The sequence below is a fragment of the Dreissena polymorpha genome, chromosome 12 (assembly GCF_020536995.1).
Source record: "Dreissena polymorpha isolate Duluth1 chromosome 12, UMN_Dpol_1.0, whole genome shotgun sequence".
NCBI lineage: Eukaryota > Metazoa > Mollusca > Bivalvia > Myida > Dreissenidae > Dreissena > Dreissena polymorpha.
Genome location: NC_068366.1, coordinates 42,121,793 through 42,145,967, shown reverse-complemented (window position 1 = coordinate 42,145,967; position 24,175 = coordinate 42,121,793). Strand labels below are relative to the sequence as shown.

The window sequence follows — 24,175 nt, the reverse complement described above, 5'->3', positions numbered from 1 at the left end:
TGTTTAAAAGTCTTTGAATTCGTGAATAACTAAACCCTAAGGCTGAAAGATTCAAGCGGAAAATTACAAATTGTGTACTATAATTGTAGTCATGTAACTGGGAAAACGGGCGCATTGCTTGAGCGTAAAGTTTTGTCCCAGATAAGAATGTGCTTTTACGGCCCCGTTACATTAACATATTTTGATTGTAGAAAATGAAACAACATTCAACATGGTTTTTACCAACATTTACGTCAATATTTATTAATGCCTAATAACGTGTGCTTCGTTTTACAATCTTAACGGCTTTGCCCTTCTATAATATTGGAGTTATTTTCTCATAACAAGACCTATTTTGTGTGTATCTTTCCAAGCATGCATCGCCGCGTTCCACTCCAGACTGCCCAAATTGACTTCCTTGCACCCAGCTTTCCCTGCGACGAAGAAGAAATTGTTCGTCTCGATGATATCGAACCTAGCATATTGCACGATGTAATAAAGAGCTGTGACGCATCAGGAATTAACGGCGCGATTTCAACGATAAATCATGTTTTGACGGAAACCCCGCAACAATATCCGGGACAAAATGTCAATGACAGTAACAATTATGTTTCGGTCTTCTCTCAAAGAAACTGCCGTACTGGACAAGACCACCTCGCTCAAGTCGAGAACCTGCCATGTCATCAGTCAGGTTCACAAAGCAACAGTGCCACATCCGAATCCGTGAATTTCGACTCGAGATATGACCACGCGTTTTCTTGGTCGGACACCCTCATGAGTTGTCATGACAACTTTAATGGCAGCGATGACAGTTGTAAGCTTTCTATTATAATTTCACAGTTCTAATTATAAAGCTTCCATACATTTCCCATTTACATAACGAATCTGATGTGTTTGTGTTAGATGAGAACATAAATAAAACATAAATATCATCAACATGTGTAACACTTTTTATTTTGGTTGCACTTCATCGCTTCACAAACACCAACTTGTTTCTTTGTATTTGTTGTTGTTTTTTTAAGTTGAAGTCCCCTGCAGTGATTGGCCGAAATGTCAACGACAGTGCCGCGGTAAATAAGAGTTTTATATTTTTGTCAAATATTTATAATATAACATAAAAATTAAAATATTTCATTTAAGCAGACATCTGTTTTTCACCGAAAAACGTTCTTTTAATCGATAAAAAACGATCTGCCATCATTCTATACATACTGGTATATCGCAAATGCCTTAGACCAGAGAAGTTTTTTTTATCGAGCCCTAAAATAATTATTTCAGATGACGTCCACGAGTGCACCTTTATGTATCAGGCCATAGATGTCCAATCACAAAACTGTGGTAAAGCCATTCCGAGTCTGACTGGAGACTGCAGATGTCCGTCCACAGCATCGCACAACGCCGTTCTATGTACGTCATCATTCAGCCACGCCCCTTGCTGTACTGCCGCCTCTTTGGAAAACTCGTATGCTCCGTCATTTAAAAACAGTAACTTTCCAAGCTCAGCAAACGTTGACCAAGCCGATCGCAGCAGACTGTACCCTCTAAATACCAACGCTACCGACGTTAACAATACACCACCTATTATTATATATAGCAGGTTCCAAAAGGAGAACCCAGCGGAAGTCAACGGCAAACGCATAGGTAGAAAAACACTTTGTTTGGTATTAAAACATAACAATCGAGCATAATGTCTCCACCTAATTGAAAATAATATCGAAGCAACAAACTATATTACAGTACATAAATAAATAAACATAATTGTTATGACATGCTTGGAGTAAATTATACAATCGCAAACGCATTACAAAACATGCTTTCGTACTGAGGTTTCGAAAAAAATATGAAGTAAGCCCAATGTCATAGGTCATCAATCATTTAAATAAAGTACACGTATTTATTCACATAAAAGAGTGTGTTATCAGTGTGATCTTAAGTATGAATGAGTCGCGTTCTGAGAAAACTGGGCATAATTCATGTGCGTAAAGTGTCGTCCCGGATTACCATGTGCACAGGCTAAACAGTAACGACACTTTTCGCTTTTATGGTATTTTTCATTTGAAGGAAGTCTCTTCTACACGACAATCCAGTACAGGCGGGAAGTGTCGTCCCTTATTAGCCTGTGCGGACATCTAATCTGGGACGACACTTTACCCTAATGCATTACGCCCAGTTTTCTCAGAACACGACTCATATTTTTCTACAGAGGTTGTCAAATCCTCGAAAAAGAGAGGACGGCCATGTACTTATCTGAAGTATCTGAAGTGCGACCAATTCGAGTGCGATGCACACGATAAGAGAGGTAAGACCGCAGTAGTTTGCTGAGAAGGTGCGATGCACACGGTAAGAGAGGTAAGACCGCAGTAGTTTGCTGAGAAGGTGCGATGCACACGATAAGAGAGGTAAGACCGCAGTAGTTTGCTGAGAAGGTGCGATGCACACGGTAAGAGAGGTAAGACCGCAGTAGTTTGCTGAGAAGGTGCGATGCACACGGTAAGAGAGGTAAGACCGCAGTAGTTTGCTGAGAAGGTGCGATGCACACGGTAAGAGAGGTAAGACCGCAGTAGTTTGCTGAGAAGGTGCGATGCACACGGTAAGAGAGGTAAGACCGCAGTTGTTTGCTGATAAGGCGAACGAGATATTGGTCGACTTTAACACACACAATTTGGATGGTTTTGTCTGCCGAAAATAAAAGGAGTATATTTATGTTTAAAATCCTTTTTGTTAAGTGGTATGTTTTGAATTGAACACAATCGTTTTTTTTCCGCGCACGACTCAACTTATACCTGAAAACAATTTCATTGACAATGTCATGGTCTGTTTTTTGTGTGGTGGGCATGTTGGGGATGTTGCACAGTTAACCACATTATATAGAACTAAAAACGTGTATCACACAATTTCGGATACGGCAGAAATTCAGCAGTGCAAGCCGAACGAAAGATGGTATTAACACTTTTGTAACATTCATCAATTTCAGTGATTTTTTCAATCCGTGTTTCTTAATAAATTCTTAAATGATTTTTCAATATGATCGGAACGTAATGAGAAAGTTTCTAAATGGAGGCGAAATATTTAGAATCCGCGCCAACTGACGAGAGTATACTATTATTGTCGCCGAATGGTGAACACACAAATTATAGAATATCGGTACTGTCTAAACCATCTTCAAACTCCATGATGAACAAGATATGTGATAGAGCAATACAGATGACAATTTAGCCGCTAACCATCCACGTAAACTTTAGCCCATTTATGCCTAGCGTCTAGAAAAAAGGCATTGGCAAACAGCGTAGACTCAGATGAGGGCGTCTCATCTGGGTCTGCGCTGTTGCTTTAAGTATTTTCTGTAAGAAATATTCTAAATATAGAAATAAATAAACTAGACATCCCTAATTTTGGAAATAAATTGATCCAATTTAGAAGGATGGGAAAGTCCACTAGGCATAAATGGGTTATCAGCTAGGAACATCCTGTAAACATCCTGTAATCCTGTTTCATCTAAACAGCATAAATGTTTTATAAGAAATTTACTTTCAGGCGTCAAGAACATCCCCTTCATTTTTCAGGCGCAAGTAACATCCTGTATCAGTTCCTATTGAAAGAGCTACGGACGCAGCAGACGCATATCAAGTGGGAGAACGAACAGGAAGGCAAGTTCAAGTTCGTCGACACGACGGAATGCTCCCGGCGATGGGGACAGATGAAAAAAATAGCCAACATGAACTTCGAAAAGCTCAGTCGCGCAATGAGGTATAGCTTTTAACAATTTATCTAACGCTCTTGATTTATGTTACTCCTATAGTCTCATAAAAACATATGTCTTTTAGATAGTGTATAGTTATTTTAGCGGTGCTTTATATAACATGCCACTGCACATCACTGCGACGTTTTTGGCGATATTTGTCACGAAGACTTCTCTTTCTGTTTTTTATTTGGTCATTTATATCGAAATAAAGGCATTCAATTCAATCATGGGCCTCCTCACACACATGTGTGTGTTTTACACGTTCAACTCAATATTATAAAAAATGCCTTTTGATTCGTCGAAGTAAAAAGATGTCCTAAGATCCTTTGTGTACATTTTGTTTGTACCTTACCATAGTCGTTCAATTTTAGTTTATTCAGAATTGTGTAAAAACTCATTCAAAAGTTATTCATTACCTAACACACGAAAGATGAGTAATTTAATTTAAAAAATACTGTTATACGTCGAAAGAAATCTTGGTTTGATAAATATTGCTATTAATTCCAGATACTACTACCGAGATGGGCTGATGTGCAAAGTGAAGGGACTCCGGCTGGTCTACCAGATAAACTGGGAGGTCGTGCCGAAAGAGTACTGGCCGCAGGCACCACAGCTTTTTCAGCGACTTCTCGATTGCAGGGTGAAGAAGATGTAACTGCCTTATATATACATATCATAAACTCTGTCTCATTCTTAATGTTGCTAGGAATATTGCCATGGAGGACTACATGTGTTACGATGTTACAAAATAGTTTAGTGAGATTGGTCCTGAATATAAATAAATTATTTTAAAAAGATAAGATATAATAAGATGTTGTAATATTTTGTTGTATAGTCTTCATATAAACTGTTAATATTTAAATATAAAAAATTTGAAATTTTCAATCAAATGCAGGATATGTGAGATTATAATCGTTTAATGAGGATGTGTAATTATTTACAGCACACAATCAAATAACAAGCAATCGATTTTTTGAATTCGCACAAGTTCTTAAACATTTAGATGACATACAATTATCTTAAATTATATTTTCTTTTCAAGATTTTCTGGTTGTTTTCATCATGCAAGTTTATGATCCGTACAGTCATTGAAATTGTAATTCAAATTTCATTTGGGGGAAAGAAATTCACTTTTGTCTATGCATGGTACGGGATAATGAACATAATGTCAAACATGAGGAACTAATATGCATTGGCTTTTTATGTATGTTTTACACTTTCCGCTTTGACTAACTTTTCGTTTAACGGAAGTCTATTCTACACGTAAATGCAGTCTAAGCGCAAAGTATCGTACCTTATTAGGGGGACTGCATTATTTACCGTTAAACTGGTAATGTTTATGCCTTTAAATGTTGAAGCAAAGCGATACAAGTGCTTTATATTTTGTCTTTCGATGTGTTTTTATTATTATATAGGTAGTAATCTATACATTATGTACGTTACGTTTCATATACTTTCCAGAATGCATTAGATCTGTGTTGGAAAATTACATAAAAAATATGCCTCAGTGTCAGTTAGATTTCGGTAGTTATCACTGTACATGACCCAGATAATGATATTTTGTGCTTACATTGCATTTTATAACCGACTGTGTTCATGTGTTTATATAATATGTTTGTTTTTGCATTAGCATTATATATATGAGTCGCGCTCTGTGAAAAGGAGGTTGATGCAAGTGCGTAAAGTGTCGTCCCAGGCATGTTAGTCAGCACAGGCTTATCAGGGACGTCACTTTCTGCCAAAACTTGATTATTGCCAAAAAGAGATTTTCTTCAAACGAATAATATCATAAAAACGGAGAGTTTCGTACCTGATAAGCCTGAGCGGACTGCACAGGGAAATATGGGACGACTCTTCACGCACTTGCATTAAACCCACTTTTCACAGAGCACGGCTCATATATATGTCATATACATGTACATATTACTATATAATGTCCGTCTAACGCGTAATGCCGATTTTACAATTAATAATATACAAATATTTTTATGTTAAGAACTAAAAAAATAACAATATGAGTGTAGTGGTTACATCTTTAATGTTTCGCTAACGTTATTTTAACTCATATATATATATATATATATATATATATATATATATATATATATATATATATATATATATATATATATATCAATCCGCATACACAATCTTTAGATAATTAATTATTAATAAAACACCAAGAATTGTCCTCGTTTATATATATATATATATATATATATATATATATATATATATATATATATATATATATATATATATGTGTGTGTGTATGCGGATTAAATTCGCATAACATGTATTTTAGAAAAAGGGGATCAGATATAACCTATTTCAGTCATGAGTATACCGTATAAACTACAGTCTATATTAGTTTTGTGCATCGGATGTATGTAGAATACGAGTGCGTAAAAATGCACAAAACTCTGTTTATCAAAGAATGTTGAATTGTTACCTGCAAACTAAAATGCTTCAAACAATCTAAAATAAAAATGAGTCAAGTTAACCTTTTATTCGGGTTTATTAGCATTTTCTTCACATTATATTCTATATCCATCCATGCTCATACCATGAATGCTGTATTTTATACTTTAAACAAGCAACACTCGTAGTATCACAAAATATAACGACAACAGAACTCTCCAAATAATTCAATCGTTTCGCGTTGAAACGCTTTATTATTTTCTGGTTTTTAAATCGTTAAAAGATGCACACAGTGTATATTTTAAAGCATGGGTCAGTATAACTGTTTCCTCACTAATATCATAATTACAACGAAAATTTGCGAATCTGAAACTTTTTTTTATTTTGTCAATTTAGCAAAACGTGAAAATGCCTCTTTGATATTTATTGAAAGATCTTAGATGGTATCTACAATAATTAGTACAACATAACAGAAATGAAAACGAGGTTCACAGCATGTGCGTACAGAGTCGCCCCAGATTTGGCTTTAAATGAAAAAATCCATAAACGCGGTGTCTTCCCTTTTAAGCATGTGCGGACGGCACAGGCTAATCTGTGGCGACACTTTACGCACACGCATTAAGCCCCGTTTTCCCAGAGCGATGCTAAAAAAGTTCAATGTGGGACCAGGAAGTTACTCTGTTTTGATATATACAGGTGGAATTGAGGGAACCGCGATTGCTTAAAGATTGAGAAGGAACGTAGATAAAGGGAGGCAACCGAGCCATTTCTCTTGTTTATTTTATCTTTTACGAATCGTATGTTATGCATATCTACTATTGCTGTTTTGCGTCAGGGACGTAAATGTCCGACTAATCAAAATGAAGGTTAAATTATAAGTTGGGTGGAATGTATTTAGCAAACTCTTATTGGCTACGAAGAAGTCTTTTCATTAGGCAGGCTCCACCCATTGAATAATGCGCAAAACACAATTTGTTCAGTCAATTTCATAATCACGTTGTCTTCGCAGCTTGATACTTAGAAGAAGAATCGTAAAATGCACCCAAACATTTAAGAGGTGCTCCATATATATAGAGGCTCTCTGCATTGCTCCTTATTTACTCCATCAAATACGATCGTTAAACAATCACAAATTCGGACGACAGTGATGATCAGTATCACAGACATGTGAAAAAGTCATTGCAATTGAGTTTGAGATATACTGAGTTAAGGTTTGGAGACATATCTGTATAGTTTTGCTGTCTAAACAAAAATAGTTCAATAATGCTAAAACGGTATGTGTTGTAACGAAATGAAATTGTTTTATTTCACTGAAAACAATTTTTTCTTTAAAAAAAAGCAACTTGACATGTTCATATGTATATGGTGTTCATGGAATTTTTAACCCGCGTCATGCGAACATAGTTTTTTTCGCCATACGAGGCCAACATAGCTTCAGTCCAGCCTGCGCGAACACCTTGGTCAGGCAAGAACTCTTGGTCTCGTAAACGGATAGGGTAGCCCGAGACCAGAGTGCCCGGATTTAAGGCTGTAGATTCGCTGGCAGCGCATGGCATAGTACGCACGTAGCGGAGTATAAGACTGACTGTAGAGGCATTAAACGCGTTAGCGTGTGTATAAATGTATACGATTAATAATACCCAATCGTTATTATTTAACCGATTGAATTGTAGTATTTTGGTCGGTCAGATGGGGATGAATTATGCAAGTTTAATATTTTCCAAATTATTTGAGGCTTAAGGCTTTAAATCAACAGAGCAGTCTGCTGAGTGACATGACCTCATGCGATAACGCCACTTACTAACCTTGTTAACACAACTTTAATTGAGAGCAATGTATTTTATTAAATCTTTTATAACGCGACGCTTATAAATCAAAACGCATGACACATGAGAGGTTACGAACAAACGCATGTGTTTGCACGGTAGAGTAAACAATCTTATAAATAGGTCACTTGAGCATTATATATCCGCGTGCAAATTTACAAAGAAAATCAAATTTGCAAACAACCATTTTTCAACAGTAGTATGCAATAGTTTCTATGAAGTTAAGTAGACAGTTCTAACTTCCTGGTCCAATCACATGGCAAGGTTTTGTCGCGTGCGAAGACTGTAAAGCCTTCATTTGTTATCTGTAACCTGCATTTACATACTGAATGGTTTGTTCTGAATTTAATAGGAAGAAGGAATTTAAATAAAACAACTAATCAAAACAACGTGTTTAATGTCTTCAAATTAAGGCATTACGACACCCAAGGTTATCAAATGAGCACGGTGCGATAACACGATATAATACATTGAGGATTATTATATAAAGACCTTTTGTGTTTGACAATTTATTTCACTTCCGGATCTTAATGGCGTCGATCAATTTATAAAGTAAGCATTAACATTTAGCAGCATGACCCTGTCAATGTTACCTTTCATTTTACACACGGAAATCATTACTTCTGAAAGTGTACCATATTACAAGTTCAACCAATGCAAACTTGTAACCTATCACTCTTTATGCCGGGTACATCTTCAGGCGACACTGTTTTATACAATGGTTAACCCATTTATGCCTAGTGGACTCTCACATCCTTCTAAATTGGATCAATTTCTTTCCAAAATAAGGGATGTATATTATATTTATTTCTATATGTACAATATTTCTCACAGAAATTCCTTTAAAAGCAAACAGCGAAGACCCTGATGAGACGCCGCATCATGCGGCGTCTCATCTGGGTCTACGCTGTTTGCCAAGGTCTTTTTTCTAGACGCTAGGCATAAATGGGCACAAGTTGGCACACGTCTTTCCGTCTCCATATATGGAATAAGTTTACGGATCCCAAGCTTTCCCGTACCTTTGCTATGAGAACCTCTTTTCGATACGCGTGTATACCACCTCACGGCACGTGTAGAAGTTTTTCATATTTCTAGAATGTTGATAGATGCTAAAAGTTGAGTTAAACAGCTGCGCCGAAAACGAACTTAAGACCATAGCTTGTAGACAAGCCTGCTAGGTGGTATCGTACGATTAAAACAAAAAAAACATGACATGCCGTCCGTGCGCTGTTCGTTAATTCAACCAACGTGAGTTTCGGCACACACATCTCGATCAGCTATCATGTGGTTCTTGCTCGCTGCCCTTCAAGTGTCTGTCAACGGAGGAATTTAACATATGACAGCGGTCATGTCAATGACGTTAAGCTCACAGATCAGACCACTTTATAATGCAGCTAATTAATCTAAGAAAGTATTCGCCTTCGACGCCTTTGAAAGGAAACACGAATATTTATGTTGCCTACGCTAGCGTTATGCCCTCAGGCTCTTTGTACTCTAGCTCTCTGTACTCTATGTCTCTGTACTCTTTCTCTCTGTATGCTATCTAACTGAACTCTATGTCTCTGTACTCTACCTCTCTGTACTCTATCTCACTGTACTCTATGTCTCTGTACTCTATCTCTCTGTACTCTATTTCAATGTACTATATCTCTTTGTACTCTATCTCTCTGTACTCTATGTCTCTGTACTTTATCTCTCTGTACTCTATCTCTCTGTACGCTATCCCACTGAACTCTATTTCTCTATACTCTATCTCTCTGTACTCTATCTCACTGAACTATATGTCTCTGTACTCTATCTGTCTGTACTCTATCTCTCTGTACTCTAGCTCTCTGTACTCTATGTCTCTGTAATCTATCTCAATGTACGCTATCCCACTGAACTCTATCTCTTTGTACTCTATCTCTCTGTACGCTATCTCACTGAACTCTATGTCTCTGTACTATATCTGTCTGTACTCTATCTCTCTGTACTCTATCTCAGTGTACTCTATATCACTGTACTCTATGTCTCTGTACTCTATCTCACTGTGCTCTATCTCTTTGTACTCTATCTCTCTGTACTCTATCTCTCTGTACTCTATCTCTCTGTACTCTATCTATCTGTACTCTATTTATTTCTGTATTTAACTCTCTGTGTAATATATCCGTCTGTTCTCAATCTTTCTGTACTCTAGCTCTCTCTGAACTAAATGTTGCTCTGTGCAATATGTCTCTGTGTACACTTTCTCTCTGTTCGCTCTCTCTATGAACAATATGTATCTTTGTACTGTAGCTCTCTGCACTGTAGCTCTCTGTACTCCAGCTCTCTTCTCTCTAGTTCTTTCTGTATTATTTATTTCTGTTCTCTAAATTTTTGTACTCTAGCTAATTCTGTACTCTATGCTGCTCTTCGCTCTATGGCTCACTGTACTCTTGCTAACTGTACTCTATCTCTATATACACTAGCATTTTGTACTCTAGCTCTCTGTACTCTCTGTACTCTGGGCCTTCGTACTCTAGCTCTGTGTTCTCTAGCTCTGTGAACGCGATCTCTATGTACACTATCTCTCTGTACTCTATCTCTATGTACTATATCTGTCTGTATTCTATCTCTTTGTACTCTATCTCTCTTTACTCTAGCTCTTTGTTCTCATTCTCTCTGTATTATAGCTATCGGTATTCTAGCTCTCTGTTCTTTATGTATCTCTGTACTCCTGCTATCTGTACTTTATTTTTCTGTACTCTAGCTATCTGTACTCTATTTCTCTACGCTTGCTATCTGTATTCTAGCTTTCTGTACTCTAGCTCTCTGTACTGTATCTCCGTGTACTTTATCCCTCTGAATTCTGACCCTCTATAATTATCTAAACTAAAGTTCGTTGTCGTCATCTCTCTGCACAAAACCTTCGTTTTGAATATACTTTCTAAATTTATTTTCTCGCGCACGGCACAACCATTCAAAAAGACACATTACTATTATACTAATTGTCCTCAGTGTTATTTATAAATTTGAAGGCATGTCTTTTTAGAGACCATGTATGATGCCAGGCAATTTTTATGATGATTAAACTATACTGGAGACATGATCGTTAAGCTATAAGCTGTATGTTAGACCTAGATATTTGTAATTTTTTACCCAATTGAATATATTAAAAAACATTTTGTGGGAGGGAATGAGTGATGTGTTGAGCCTTGCCCCGGTTCTTCGTAGTTTAAGTCCACACGCAATAGTTTTGCTTATGAGTTATTTACACTTAAGTCATGGTTAAGTACCATTTTAAGTTTGGTCGGATTAGAACAAAAACATGAATGGAACGTGTCATCTGCACACAGACGAGATATTTTGAAGTCTTTGTACATCATCGTGTACATAAAAAAAATAGAGTACCAAGGACAGAGCCTTTGCATTCTAGCTCTTTGGCTCTTTCTAGAATGAGTCGATTACTCGACGTTAAAAGGCGACACGATAGCCGCACGGTCAAGGCACTGTTGGTGTGTTTTACTTCAAGCCGTACTTACTCCTTTGTTATCCGTACTTACTTTATTGTTATCCGTACTTACTTTATTGTTATCCGTACTTACTTTATTGTTATCCGTACCGTATTCGGGATGCATATGTACGCATTTCCAGCGCACGGCATTCGACCAGAGTGCATCTTTGCAGGACAATTCGATGATAAAAATATATCACATGTATGAAAAAACATTCGATAATGTAAATAGTGAAAAATAGTACATGTAAGGCGCCGAAGATATCAACCATTTAATTTAATATCCGCTATCGCCGTAGACAACGAGGCAGTTTCCTCATCTGAAATTTGCAGTACACAAAGAATCATATGTCAGAATAAAACACACATATCCTGAAACAATGACAAAATTGTTACTTGATTAATATTTTTGCACATAAAATTATATCAACTTCGAAAATATAGCACACATTGTCAACGTAACAACGTAACAAAAGGTCAGCAGACAGTACGAATAACATAAAGAAAGTTCGGCTTGATTGCAGTAACAACACACAAACAGTGCGTTGTATGCTTTCGGATCCCTTGAACTCCCTTAAACATGCCTGTGGTCTCCCGTGGTTAACTTTAAAGATAAATAATAAGAAATCTTGGATTGATTCCCAGTTCTGCCTAATTTCATAAAAATGCTGCACAGGCTAATCTGGGACGACACTTTACGCACATGCATTATGCCCAGTTTTCTCAGAACGCGACTCCATTAATCAATGTGAGCCAGAAACCATTTCTGAACGTTACTTGATCATTATTTCAGACTCCATAATTTAAGCGTTGACAAAAAAACGTTAAATCTGGAATATATTTTATGGTTATTTCATTTTTAATCAAATGCCTATTAGCGTCAAGGGAAGTTAATAATTACTGCATAAATGTAGTAAGCAGATTTTTTTTCGAGTAGTTTCCCTTTAATTGGTCGCGTATGTTTACAATCACAGGTGGTTAGCGTTTGGCTATGATATTAATTAGTAAAAACGTCATTTTGAATGAAAAATAATCATATAATATCATATAATAATATATATATATATAACATTGTATTTAACTCGAAATCACCCGAAAACAGGGTGCATCGCTATGAACAGCAATATCTTCATCAATTGTGTTCATTTCCATGAACTTGGCATTGTTCGACGCATACATGTATTTCTATTCTTGAAATTTACATATCTTGTAATATTTTTGCAAATGCTTGGTCAAATTTTAAGAAATAACAAGATACACAACTTGTGTAACCTACTCGTCAACGATCAGATCGGATTAATGAATAAAATTTTCAGGAGTAAAGACACGCCTTCGTATTGGACCAATGAAATTACTCGTGTGTTTAAAATGTCGGCCAGTTTAAATGTATGTAAAAAAAAGGTTCAAACGGCGCTGGACAGTTAGTTTTCATGCACAATGTAACGGCAAGAACGGTAAGGGTGTTTTTTCATACGTTCTATTGAATCATCATACCTACGTCCGTGAAATTTGCAGGGGAAATTCCCTTTACTCCGTGAAGATTTCAGTCTTTGATCGGGTCTGATTGATGACGAGTAGGTCACAGGAGTATCGTGTTATTTCTTAAAATTTGACCCAGCATTTGTACAAATATTGCAAGATATATGTACATTTCCAGAAAGGCAATTCGTTTTTGCGTTGAATAAGATCATGTTCATCGACATCGCTGCACAATTGATGAAGTTATTGCTGTTCAAAGCGATGCACCTGTTTTCGGGTGATTTTGAGTTGAATACCTTGTTATATACATATATATTTGATAGTGACTTTTTTTTCAGAGAAGAATTTTTTTCGTTATAATTCGATTATTTAGCATTCAAACTGATGTTTTTACTAATTAATTTCATAACCATACGCTAACCACCCGTGTTAACAATTGATTAAAATTACACATTTGTGTAAAGACAATTTGAACCAGATTAATTATAGTGTGTGTAGTCAGTAGTTACACTTGACTTATCTTTTGCAAGAAGAAGAACATTTTAGAACATAATTAGTGTTGCAGTCTCATAAGTATGTCAATGCTATCAGATTGTTCTTCTTTGCATGTGTCTTTGTGATGTTGTTTTGGTCACTTCCGTAAAAAGGTACCATGTGTTGCTGCTTAGAGTTCCTTTCGATGCAGCTGGAGTTTGAAGTTTAGTTTATGTTTGCTTGTTGCATGAAGCGGAATGAAAACGAACTAAATTAAACTACGTTAAAGAATGTCGGACAGCTTCAAATATTTATTGTCTCATGTCTACAGTTTAGTGAGCATGTAAAAGTCGGGACATTTGCGACTTTTGGTTTTAACATGTATAGTCAGTTCGGTCTAAATCACTATTCTTACGTCTTAGGAAAAGGTTGATTCTTTTTCTCAATAAGGTCTTAATCACTATTCTTACGTCTTAGAAAAAGGCTAATTCTTTTTGTCAATAAATTGCTTCGTGTTTTAAAATTGATTCTCGCTCAAGGAACACCGGACTTAATGCATAAAATTATGCATGAAGTGTCGCTCCATATGAGTCTGTGTTGTCCGCACAGGTAAATCAAGGACGAAACTTTTCGCCAGTCTTGGAGTTTCGATAAGAACCGACTTCTTTTAAACACGCTAATCTGGGACGATATTATACAAAAAAATGCAGAAACACCGGTTTTCCCAGAGCTAGAGTCTATTATTTACCAGAGTAAATAGCAAATTGTTTGGTTTTACGGATGTTTTTGTTATTAAAATATTAAGTTCGTTTATCAATAATCAGTAAAGTTAGACGTTTGAATGCTCATCTTTATGTGAACATTACATGTGTACATCTAACAGACATCTCAAAAGAATGGCTATAAACCATTTATGCCTAGCGTCTAGAAAAAAACGCCTTGGCAAACAGCGTAGACTCAGATGAGACGCCCCATGATGGGGCGTTTCATCGTGGTCTGAGCTTTTTGCTTAAAGGAAATTCTGTAAGAAATATTCTAAATATAGAAATAAATATACTAGACATCCCTAATTTTGGAAATTAATTGATCCAATTTAGAAGGATGGGAGAGTCCACTAGGCTTAAATGTGTTAATAGTTGAAGCTCGTTTCCTTCGCTCTTTACAGTGCCGGGTTTCAATCCTGGTAGGTGCAACATTTTAATTTTATGATAGTTTGATTGTGAGCAAATTTTATCCTATTTTAAAACACAATAGTTTTATATTTTTAACTTTGAAATTTCAAAAACAAGCACGGGATGAGATTTCAAAAACAATCACGTACACTATTTTTTAAGCCTCTTAATTTTTATATAAACTAAGCATCTAAAAGCAAAAAGAGCATAGGCAACATAGCCATAAGAAAGTCATTAGTAAAGAAAATTTATCGGGACTGAATCATGAGTCATATTAATGGGACGTATTTACATATTGCCTAAATGACAGTTTGAAAACTTTTTGTTGCATATCAAAATAATACAAGTGGGTAAAACACTTAAATAGACACAATAATAAAGCTTTGCGAACGCAAATTGCTTGCGTAATTGTGATTGCTTCTGACATATTTGTTAAAATTTGTTACAGCACGTACATTCATCCTTTTAAGTATCAAACGCAATCTACCCTTATCAATCCGCTGTTAAAATATAGCATTTGCTGACACGATTAAAATCCCAATCTGTGAACAGGTCCTTTAAAGGGGCCTTTTCACAGATTTGTGCATGTATTAAACTTTGTGATTAAATGCTTTATAATGATAAAGGTAGATATAACAATCTTTAGTTAAAAAACAAGAATACAATAAAAGAAAGAAAAAAGTAACCCTCAAATGGGCTAGAACCACTGAGTGACCTCTGGAGTAAATGTCTGTCGCTTAGACCACTCGGCTATCCGTTTTCATGCAATGAGAGACGTATTTAAAACTACATATAAGCAATCCTCGAAGAATCATAAAATATAGCGACAACAACAGAACTGTCCTAATTATTCAATTGTTTTGCGTTGCAACGCATTATAATTTTCAGGTTTTTAAATCGTCAAAATATAAATACAATGGATATTTAAGAGCATGGTAAATGTTCAGTATTACTGTATCCTCACAAATAACATAAGTACATAAAAAATTTGCGAATTTGAAACATTTATTTTAATTTTGTCAATTTAACAAAACGTGAAAAGGCCGCTTTAAAAAACACTCCCCGTATGTTTATCATAAATGGTAATATGTAGATTCAAGATTTATAAATAAACTTAATGTTCAAAATTGTATCGGTTAACGGATGCCAATTTCATTCGTTCAGAACTTTGACGTCATTAAAAAGAATTAATTAATATTTTACACCGGAAAGACGCTCGGATGATTGTCTGGTATTTACCAGCGTCACAGATTTTTATCTATTGATCAACTATGTGGGCTTATAAATGTAAATATATTTTAAGGGTTTCACGGTTCATTACCATACCTTTGCTCTCACCGTTTAGCCGTACTTTAAAATAGATATTGTACCTATAAAAGCTAAGAGAATTGTTAACTGGTGTTTTTATGGTTTCAAATAGAAAAAAATGATCATAATCATGGCCGTCTGAAATAGCAATACGTTAATCAAAAAGTTTAAGGCTGTCTCAACCATATCATCAGTTGTGTAAAGACACTGGTTTTATTCGTAAATAAATCTGTATTTTAAGAATCAAAGACGTCCCAGGACATAAATAAATATCGAGCCACGAAATCCGCTAAACTGTTGAAAAGGAGTACACATAAACTTGAAAATATATATATATGATATCAAATTATGAAACAATGCAAAGGCCGTTACCCCAACCAAAAAGATTGTATTAGCAAATATCATTACTATAGCAACAAGGTTGAAGTTTTCAGGTTCAACTCAATCCGCCAAGACGTTAAAAATGAGATTAATCTTTCGGCAAGTAAATTTATACATACGATGATTCACACTGACCAGCAATGAAGACTTTGACAACACTGACAAGGAGTCGAAACCATAACACAACTGAACTGGAGTCAGAACCATAACAACACTGATCAGGAGTCAGAACCATAACAACACTGACCAGAAGTCAGAACCATAACATTATTGACAAGGAGTCAGAACCATAACATCACTGACCAGGAGTCAGAACCATAACAACACTGAACTGGAGTCAGAACCATAACAACACTGACCAGTAGTCAGAACCATAACATCACTGACCAGGAGTCAGAACCATAACAACACTGAACTGGAGTCAGAACCATAACATCACTGACCAGGAGTCAGAACCATAACAACACTGACCAGGAGTAAGAACCATAACTACACTGACCAGGAGTAAGGACCATAACAACACTGACCAGGAGTCAGAACCATAACAACACTGACCAGGAGTCAGAACCATAACAACACTGAACTGGAGTCAGAACCATAACAACACTGAACTGGAGTCAGAACCATAACAACACTGACCAGGAGTCAAAACCATAACACAACTGAACTGGAGTCAGAACCATAACATCACTGACCAAAAGTCAGAACCATAACATTATTGACAAGGAGTCAGAACCATAACATCACTGACCAGGATTCAGAACCATAACAACACTGAACTGGAGTCAGAACCATAACATCACTGACCAGGAGTCAAAACCATAACAACACTGACCAGGAGTAAGAACCATAACTACACTGACCAGGAGTAAGGACCATAACAACACTGACCAGGAGTCAGAACCATAACAACACTGACCAGGAGTCAGAACCATAACAACACTGACCAGGAGTCAGAACTATAACAACACTGACCAGGAGTCAGGACCATAACAACACTGACCAGGTGTAAGAACCATAACACAACAGAACCATAAAATCACTGATCAGGAGTCAGAACCATAACATCACTGATCAGGAGTCAGAACCATAACAACACTGACCAGGAGTCAGAACCATAACAACACTGACCAGGAGTAAGAACCATAACAACACTGACCAGGTTTCAGAACCATAACAACACTGACCATGTGTCAGAACCATAACAACACTGACCAGGAGTAAGGACCATAACAACACTGACCATAAGTCAGAACCATAACATCACTGATCAGGAGTCAGAACCATAACAACACTGACCAGGAGTCAGGACCATAACAACATTAATCAGGAGTAAAAACCATAACAACACTGATCAGGAGTAAGAACCATAACAACACTGACCAGGTGTCAGAACCATAACAACACTGATCAGGAGCAAGAACCATAACAACACTGACCAGGAGTCAGGACCATAACAATACTGACCAGGAGTAAGAACCATAACAACACTGATCAGGAGTAAGAACCATAACAACACTGACCAGGTGTCAGAACCATACCAACACTGACCAGGAGTAAGGACCATAACAACACTGACCAGGAGTCAGAAACATAACAACACTGATCAGGAGTAAGAACCATAACAACACTGATCAGGAGTAAGGACCATAACAACACTGACCAGGTGTCAGAACCATAACAACACTGACCATGAGTCAGGACCATAACTACACTGACCAGGAGTAAGGACCATAAGTACACTGACAAGGAGTCAGAACAATGAAAACACTGACCATGAGTCAGAACCATAACAACACTGACCAGGAGTCAGAACTATAACAACACTGACCAGGTGTCAGAACTATAACTACACTGACCAGGAGTCAGAACCATAACAACACTGACCAGGAGTCAGAACCATAACAACACTGACCAGGAGTAAGGACCATAACAACACTGACTAGGAGTCAGAAATATAACAACACCGACCAGGTGTCAGAACCATAACTACACTGACCAGGTGTCAGAACCATAACAACACTGACCAGGAGTCAGAACTATAACAACACTGACGAAGAGTCAGAACCATAACAACACTGACCAGGAGTAAGGACCATAACAACACTGACCAGGAGTCAGAACTATAACAACACCGACCAGGTGTCAGAACCATAACAACACTGACCAGGAGTCAGAACCATAACAACACTGACCAGGAGTAAGGACCATAACAACACCGACCAGGAGTCAGAACCATAACAACACTGACCAGGAGTCAGAACCATAACAACACTGACCAGGAGTATGAACTATAACTACACTGACCAGGAGTAAGGACTATAACAACACTGACCAGGAGTCAGTACCATAACCACACTGACCAGGAGTCAGAACTATAACAACACTGACCAGGAGTAAGGACCATAACTACACTGACCAGGAGTCAGAACCATAACAACACTGATCAGGAGTCAGAACCATAACAACACTGACCAGGAGTCAGAACTATAACAACACTGACCAGGAGTCAGAACCATAACAACACTGACCAGGAGTCAGAACCATAACAACACTGACCAAGAGTCAGGACCACAACAACAGTGACCAGGAGTCAGAACCATAACAACACTGACCAGGAGTAAGGACCATTACAACACTGACCAGGGGTCAGAACCATAACATCACTGACCAGGTGTCAGAACCATAACAACACCGATCAGGAGTAAGAACCATAACAACACTGACCAGGAGTCAGAACCATAACAACACTGACCAGGAGTCAGGACCATAACAACATTAATCAGGAGTAAAAACCATAACAACACTGATCAGGAGTAAGAACCATAACAACACTGACCAGGTGTCAGAACCATAACAACACTGACCAGGAGTAAGGACCATAACAACACTGACCAGGAGTCAGAACCATAAAAACACTTACCAGGAGTCAGAACCATAACAACACTGACCAGGAGTAAGGACCATAACAACACTGACCAGGAGTCAGAACCATAACAACACCGACCAGGAGTAAGGACCATAACATCACTTACCAGGTGTCAGAACCATAACAACACAGACCAGGAGTCAAAACTATAACAACACTGACCAGGAGTATGAACCATAAAATTATTGACCAGGAGTCAGGACCATAACTACACTGATCAGGAGTCAGAACCATAAAAACACTGACCAGGAGTCAGGACCATAACTACACTGACCAGGAGTAAGGACCATAACAACACTGACCAGGAGTTAGAACCATAACAACACTGACCAGGAGTCAGAACAATGACAACGCTGATCAGGAGTCAGAACCATAACAACACTGACCAGGAGTCAGAACCATAACAACACTGAACTGGAGTCAGAACCATAACAACACTGACCAGGAGTCAGAACCATAACAAAACTGACCAGGAGTCAGAACCATAACAACACTGACCAGGAGTCAGAACCATAACAGCACTGACCAGGAGTCAGAACCATAACAACACTGACCAGGAGTCAGAACCATAACAGCACTGACCAGGAGTCAGAACCATAACAGCACTGACCAGGAGTCAGAACCATAACAGCACTGACCAGGAGTCAGAACCATAACAACACTGACCAGGAGTCAGAACCATAACAGCACTGACCAAGAGTCAGAACTATAACAACACCGACCAGGTGTAAGAACCATAACAACACTGACTAGGAGTCAGAACAATGACAACACTGATCAGGAGTCAGAACAATGACAACACTGACCATGAGTCACAACCATAGCAAACCTGACCAGGAGTCAGAACCATAACAACGCTGACCAGGAGTCAGAACATTAACAACACTGGCCAGGAGTCAGAACCATAACTACACTGACCAGGAGTCAGAACCATAACAACACTGACCAGGAGTCAGAACCATAACAACACTGACCAGAAGTCAGAACCATAACAACACTGACCAGGAGTCAGAACCATAACAACAATGACCAGTAGTCAGAACCATAACAACACTGACCAGGAGTCAGAACCGTAACAACACTGATCAGGAGTAAGAACCATAACAACACTGACCAGGTGTCAGAACCATAACAACACTGACCAGGAATAAGAACTATAACAACACTGACCAGGTGTCAGTACCATAACAACATCGACCAGGAGTCAAAACTATAACAACACTGACCAGGAGTATGAACCATAACATTATTGACCAGGAGTCAGGACCATAACTACACTGATCAGGAGTCAGAACCATAAAAACACTGACCAGGAGTCAGGACCATAACTACACTGACCAGGAGTAAAACACATAACAACACTGACCAGGAGTAAGGACCATAACAACACTGACCAGGAGTCAGAACCATAACAACACTGACCAGGAGTCAGAACAATGACAACGCTGATCAGGAGTCAGAACCATAACAACACTGACCAGGAGTCAGAACCATAACAACACTGACCAGGTGTCAGAACCATAACAACACTGGCCAGGAGTCAGAACCACAACTACACTGACCAGGAGTCAGAACCATAACAACACTGACCAGGAGTCAGAACCATAACAACACTGACCAGTAGTCAGAACCATAACAACACTGACCAGGAGTCAGAACCATAATAACACCGACCAGGTGTCAGAACCATAACAACACTGACCAGGAGTAAGAACCATAACAACACTGACCAGGAGTCAGAACTATAACAACACCGACCAGGTGTCAGAACCATAACAACACTGACTAGGAGTCAGAACAATGACAACACTGATCAGGAGTCAGAACAATGACAACACTGACCAGGAGTCACAACCATAGCAAACCTGACCAGGAGTCAGAACCATAACAACGCTGACCAGGACTCAGAACCATAACTACACTGACCAGGTGTCAGAACCATAACAACACTGATCAGGAGTAAGAACCATAACAACACTGACCAGGAGTCAGGGCCATAACTACACTGACCAGGAGTAAGGACCATAACAACACTGACCAGGAGTCAGAACCATAACAACACTGACCAGGAGTCAGAACTATAACAACACTGACCAGGAGTCAGGACCATAACAACACTGACCAGGTGTAAGAACCATAACACAACTGAACTGGAGTCAGAACCATAACTACACTGATCAGGAGTCAGAACTTTAACTACACTGACCAGGAGTAAGGACCATAACAACACTGACCAGGAGTCAGAACCATAACAACACTGACCAGGAGTCAGAACCATAACAACACTGACCAGGAGTGACGAAGAGTTTAGGCCACACGTTTATAACGACCATTTGAGATATTCAAGTGTTAAATTGCCACGTTGAAGCCTTAACTGGGTCTATTGGAAATAGGTCTAGTGCAAAAAAACTTAGCGGAATGGTGTTTTCGACTGCCCTTTATAATTCAAGTATATAAATCAGACCTTTAAATGTATAACACTTATGAAAACTCAGATCTAACACGCCTATCACCTACAAGCTTACTTAAATATCGTTTAACTACTTTAGTTGTAAAGGTTTCTTTAGACGTTAAACTGAAACGTTATCTTAAATTTCGACATTTACTAACATCTTATTTTATAACATACACCACAACTACCTTATTGTATGCACAAACGACTTAATCTCAATATAAGCGCCCATTCGTTTAACACAGTTTGTGTCACCGGATACGTAATCTAAACTCGGTGGATATAAATAGATCACGTTTTACCGACATACTTTGTCGCTTTGTACTCTTTCCATGAAAAGCGGTTTAAATTCGTTGAATTTATCAGCTACCGGAAGTTGTGTTGGAAATCACGCGACGGTGTTCCGCGTTTAACCTCAGCCTTTTAAGCTCAATCCAGATAAGATTCAATATACTGAGCAGCTTGGGTAAACACGAGATTAAAATGTTGTTCGAACGCCATTAAAGGTTGTTGAAGCGTATTTAAACATATGTTTAAATTCACTTGTACAATCAGTGAAGACATACGAATTATTGTTTATACATATTGTTATTGTTAGCGTTGCCTTCTGGCTGAACTTGTCTACAAAGTGTTTCATTTTTGTAAGTTTGTTATTAAAGGGGCCTTTTCGCAGATTTTGGTATGTTTTAAAGTTTGTCATTGCATGATTTATATTGATAAATATAAACATTGGATCTAAAAAGCTCCAGTAAAAAATCAAGAATAAAATTTAAAAAAAGTAGATCTAGCCCGTAGCAGGACTCGAACCAGTGACCCCCGGAGTCCTGGAGTAAAAACCAACTAGACCGCTCGGCCATCCTGCCAAGTATGAATGAGAGATGTATTTTATACTTAATATAAGGAATCTTCGCAGTTTCACAAAATTAAATGACAACAACAGAACTCTCCAAATTATTCAATCGTTTCGCGTTGCAACGCTTTATAATTTTCAGGTTGTTAAATCGTCAAAAGATGCATATAATGGCTATATTAGACCATGGTAAATGTGCAGTATTACTGTTTCCTCACAAACATCATAACTAAAACGAAAATTTGCGAATCTGAAACTACTTTTTTCAATTTTGTCAAATTCCCAAAACGTGAAAAGGTCCATTTAAATGCCTTAAATTGATCAACATGGGAGCTAATGAGCTCCATTAAAAAAACAAACAAGGAATGAATTGTATGAAGGAAATAAAAAGAAAGTTAACACTACTTGGGCTTGAACCACTGGCATTTGATTAAAATGTTCTAGCCATATCCACTCACATTTTGTTTGATATATGTTACAAGTGACTCTCAAAATAGGCTTCCTATTTTATGTTCCTGTAAGAAGTACTGTTATAAATGGAAAGCATATGCAACTTAAGAAAATCAACTTTGATATTTTGAAAACACGGACTAAATCAATGATTGCAAATAAGAAAGTGCACTCGCATTTTTCTTTCGTAAGTCAATTTGAATGTTAATATATTGCTTAAGTAAGGTATCCGGTTGATATGCAAGCACTATAGGTATATGTAGGGACCCAAATATTAAGATATAGGGACCCAAATATTATTTTAACTTGTATGCTAATCCCATCTTTCTTCTTCCGGTATGATTTGCTACAAATTAAGTAGGGATTAAGGCTTGACACATTTTTTATAAACTTTGGAATCCGTCCTTTAATATTTACACGTAAGCAAATTTTCAAAGTTTCAAGCGAATGGACATTTAGGTCAACATGTTAACACAGTGTTTCTTAAGAATGTCATTTGCTTTCATACCATTAAAATTGAGTGATAACAAATCTAAATAAATAATACATTACTTAATCGCCTCAAGCGTTTATCAAACGAATGTCATTGCAATCCTTTTGTACACACATTAATGTTCGAGTGGAATAAAATGACCATATTTATAATCAACACGTTCTAGTTTTGTGTTTGTACATGTGCTGTCTAATAACCAACTATTCGTTGGTCTTCGTCATCTAAAATTGTGTTGCATCCGATTTGGTATTATAATTAATATCATCATCATCATCCCCATCGTCGTCATCATCATCAAAATCATCAAATAATAATAATAATAATATTGTAATAATTGAGTTTAATGTTAATTATAAGTATAATTTTAAGTCGTATGGTGTTAATTATTATTAGTATTATGGTGTAAGTGTTGTCCGGTACGGCGTCAACACGGGAACATAAAGAGTGGTTAGACATGGCGAACAGATTATAGATAAATACTGTGGAATTATGGTTTTTGCAACGGAAAAGATTCCGTCAACGCTCTGGTCCAGATTTTAAACTATTTTCGACTTGTTTAGCGTTTGGACGCTCGGTAGATGTCGTTGTAGATCGTAGTCCATTGTTATTGTTAATTCATCTTTCAATGACAATACAAGGTTTATTATTTAGAAATCATGAAAACGTACATAACACTTATTATCTAATAACCACAATTCGTATAAGGTCAATAGTGTACATCGTTTCAAATTAACTGACAAAACAGTG

At 37.4% G+C, this 24,175-nt stretch overlaps 1 protein-coding gene across 1 annotated transcript; it reads left to right on the top strand.

Annotated features, from left to right (window-relative positions):
* Positions 1–359: 359 nt before the first annotated feature.
* On the top strand, positions 360–5,656 carry LOC127853942 (uncharacterized). Its single transcript, XM_052388814.1, has 6 exons — positions 360–793; positions 1,002–1,049; positions 1,258–1,620; positions 2,183–2,278; positions 3,543–3,726; positions 4,229–5,656. The coding sequence occupies exons 1-6, from the start codon at positions 754–756 to the stop codon at positions 4,374–4,376; spliced, it is 879 nt and encodes a 292-aa protein (XP_052244774.1). The 5' UTR covers positions 360–753; the 3' UTR covers positions 4,377–5,656.
* Positions 5,657–24,175: the final 18,519 nt, after the last annotated feature.

Coding starts and splice junctions, on each gene's coding strand:
- LOC127853942 (XM_052388814.1), top strand. CDS start 754: ATGAGTTGTCATGACAACTTTAATGGCAGCGATGACAGTT. Junction 794..1,001: donor TAATGGCAGCGATGACAGTT/GTAAGCTTTCTA, acceptor TGTTTTTTTAAG/TTGAAGTCCCCTGCAGTGAT. Junction 3,727..4,228: donor AAGCTCAGTCGCGCAATGAG/GTATAGCTTTTA, acceptor TATTAATTCCAG/ATACTACTACCGAGATGGGC.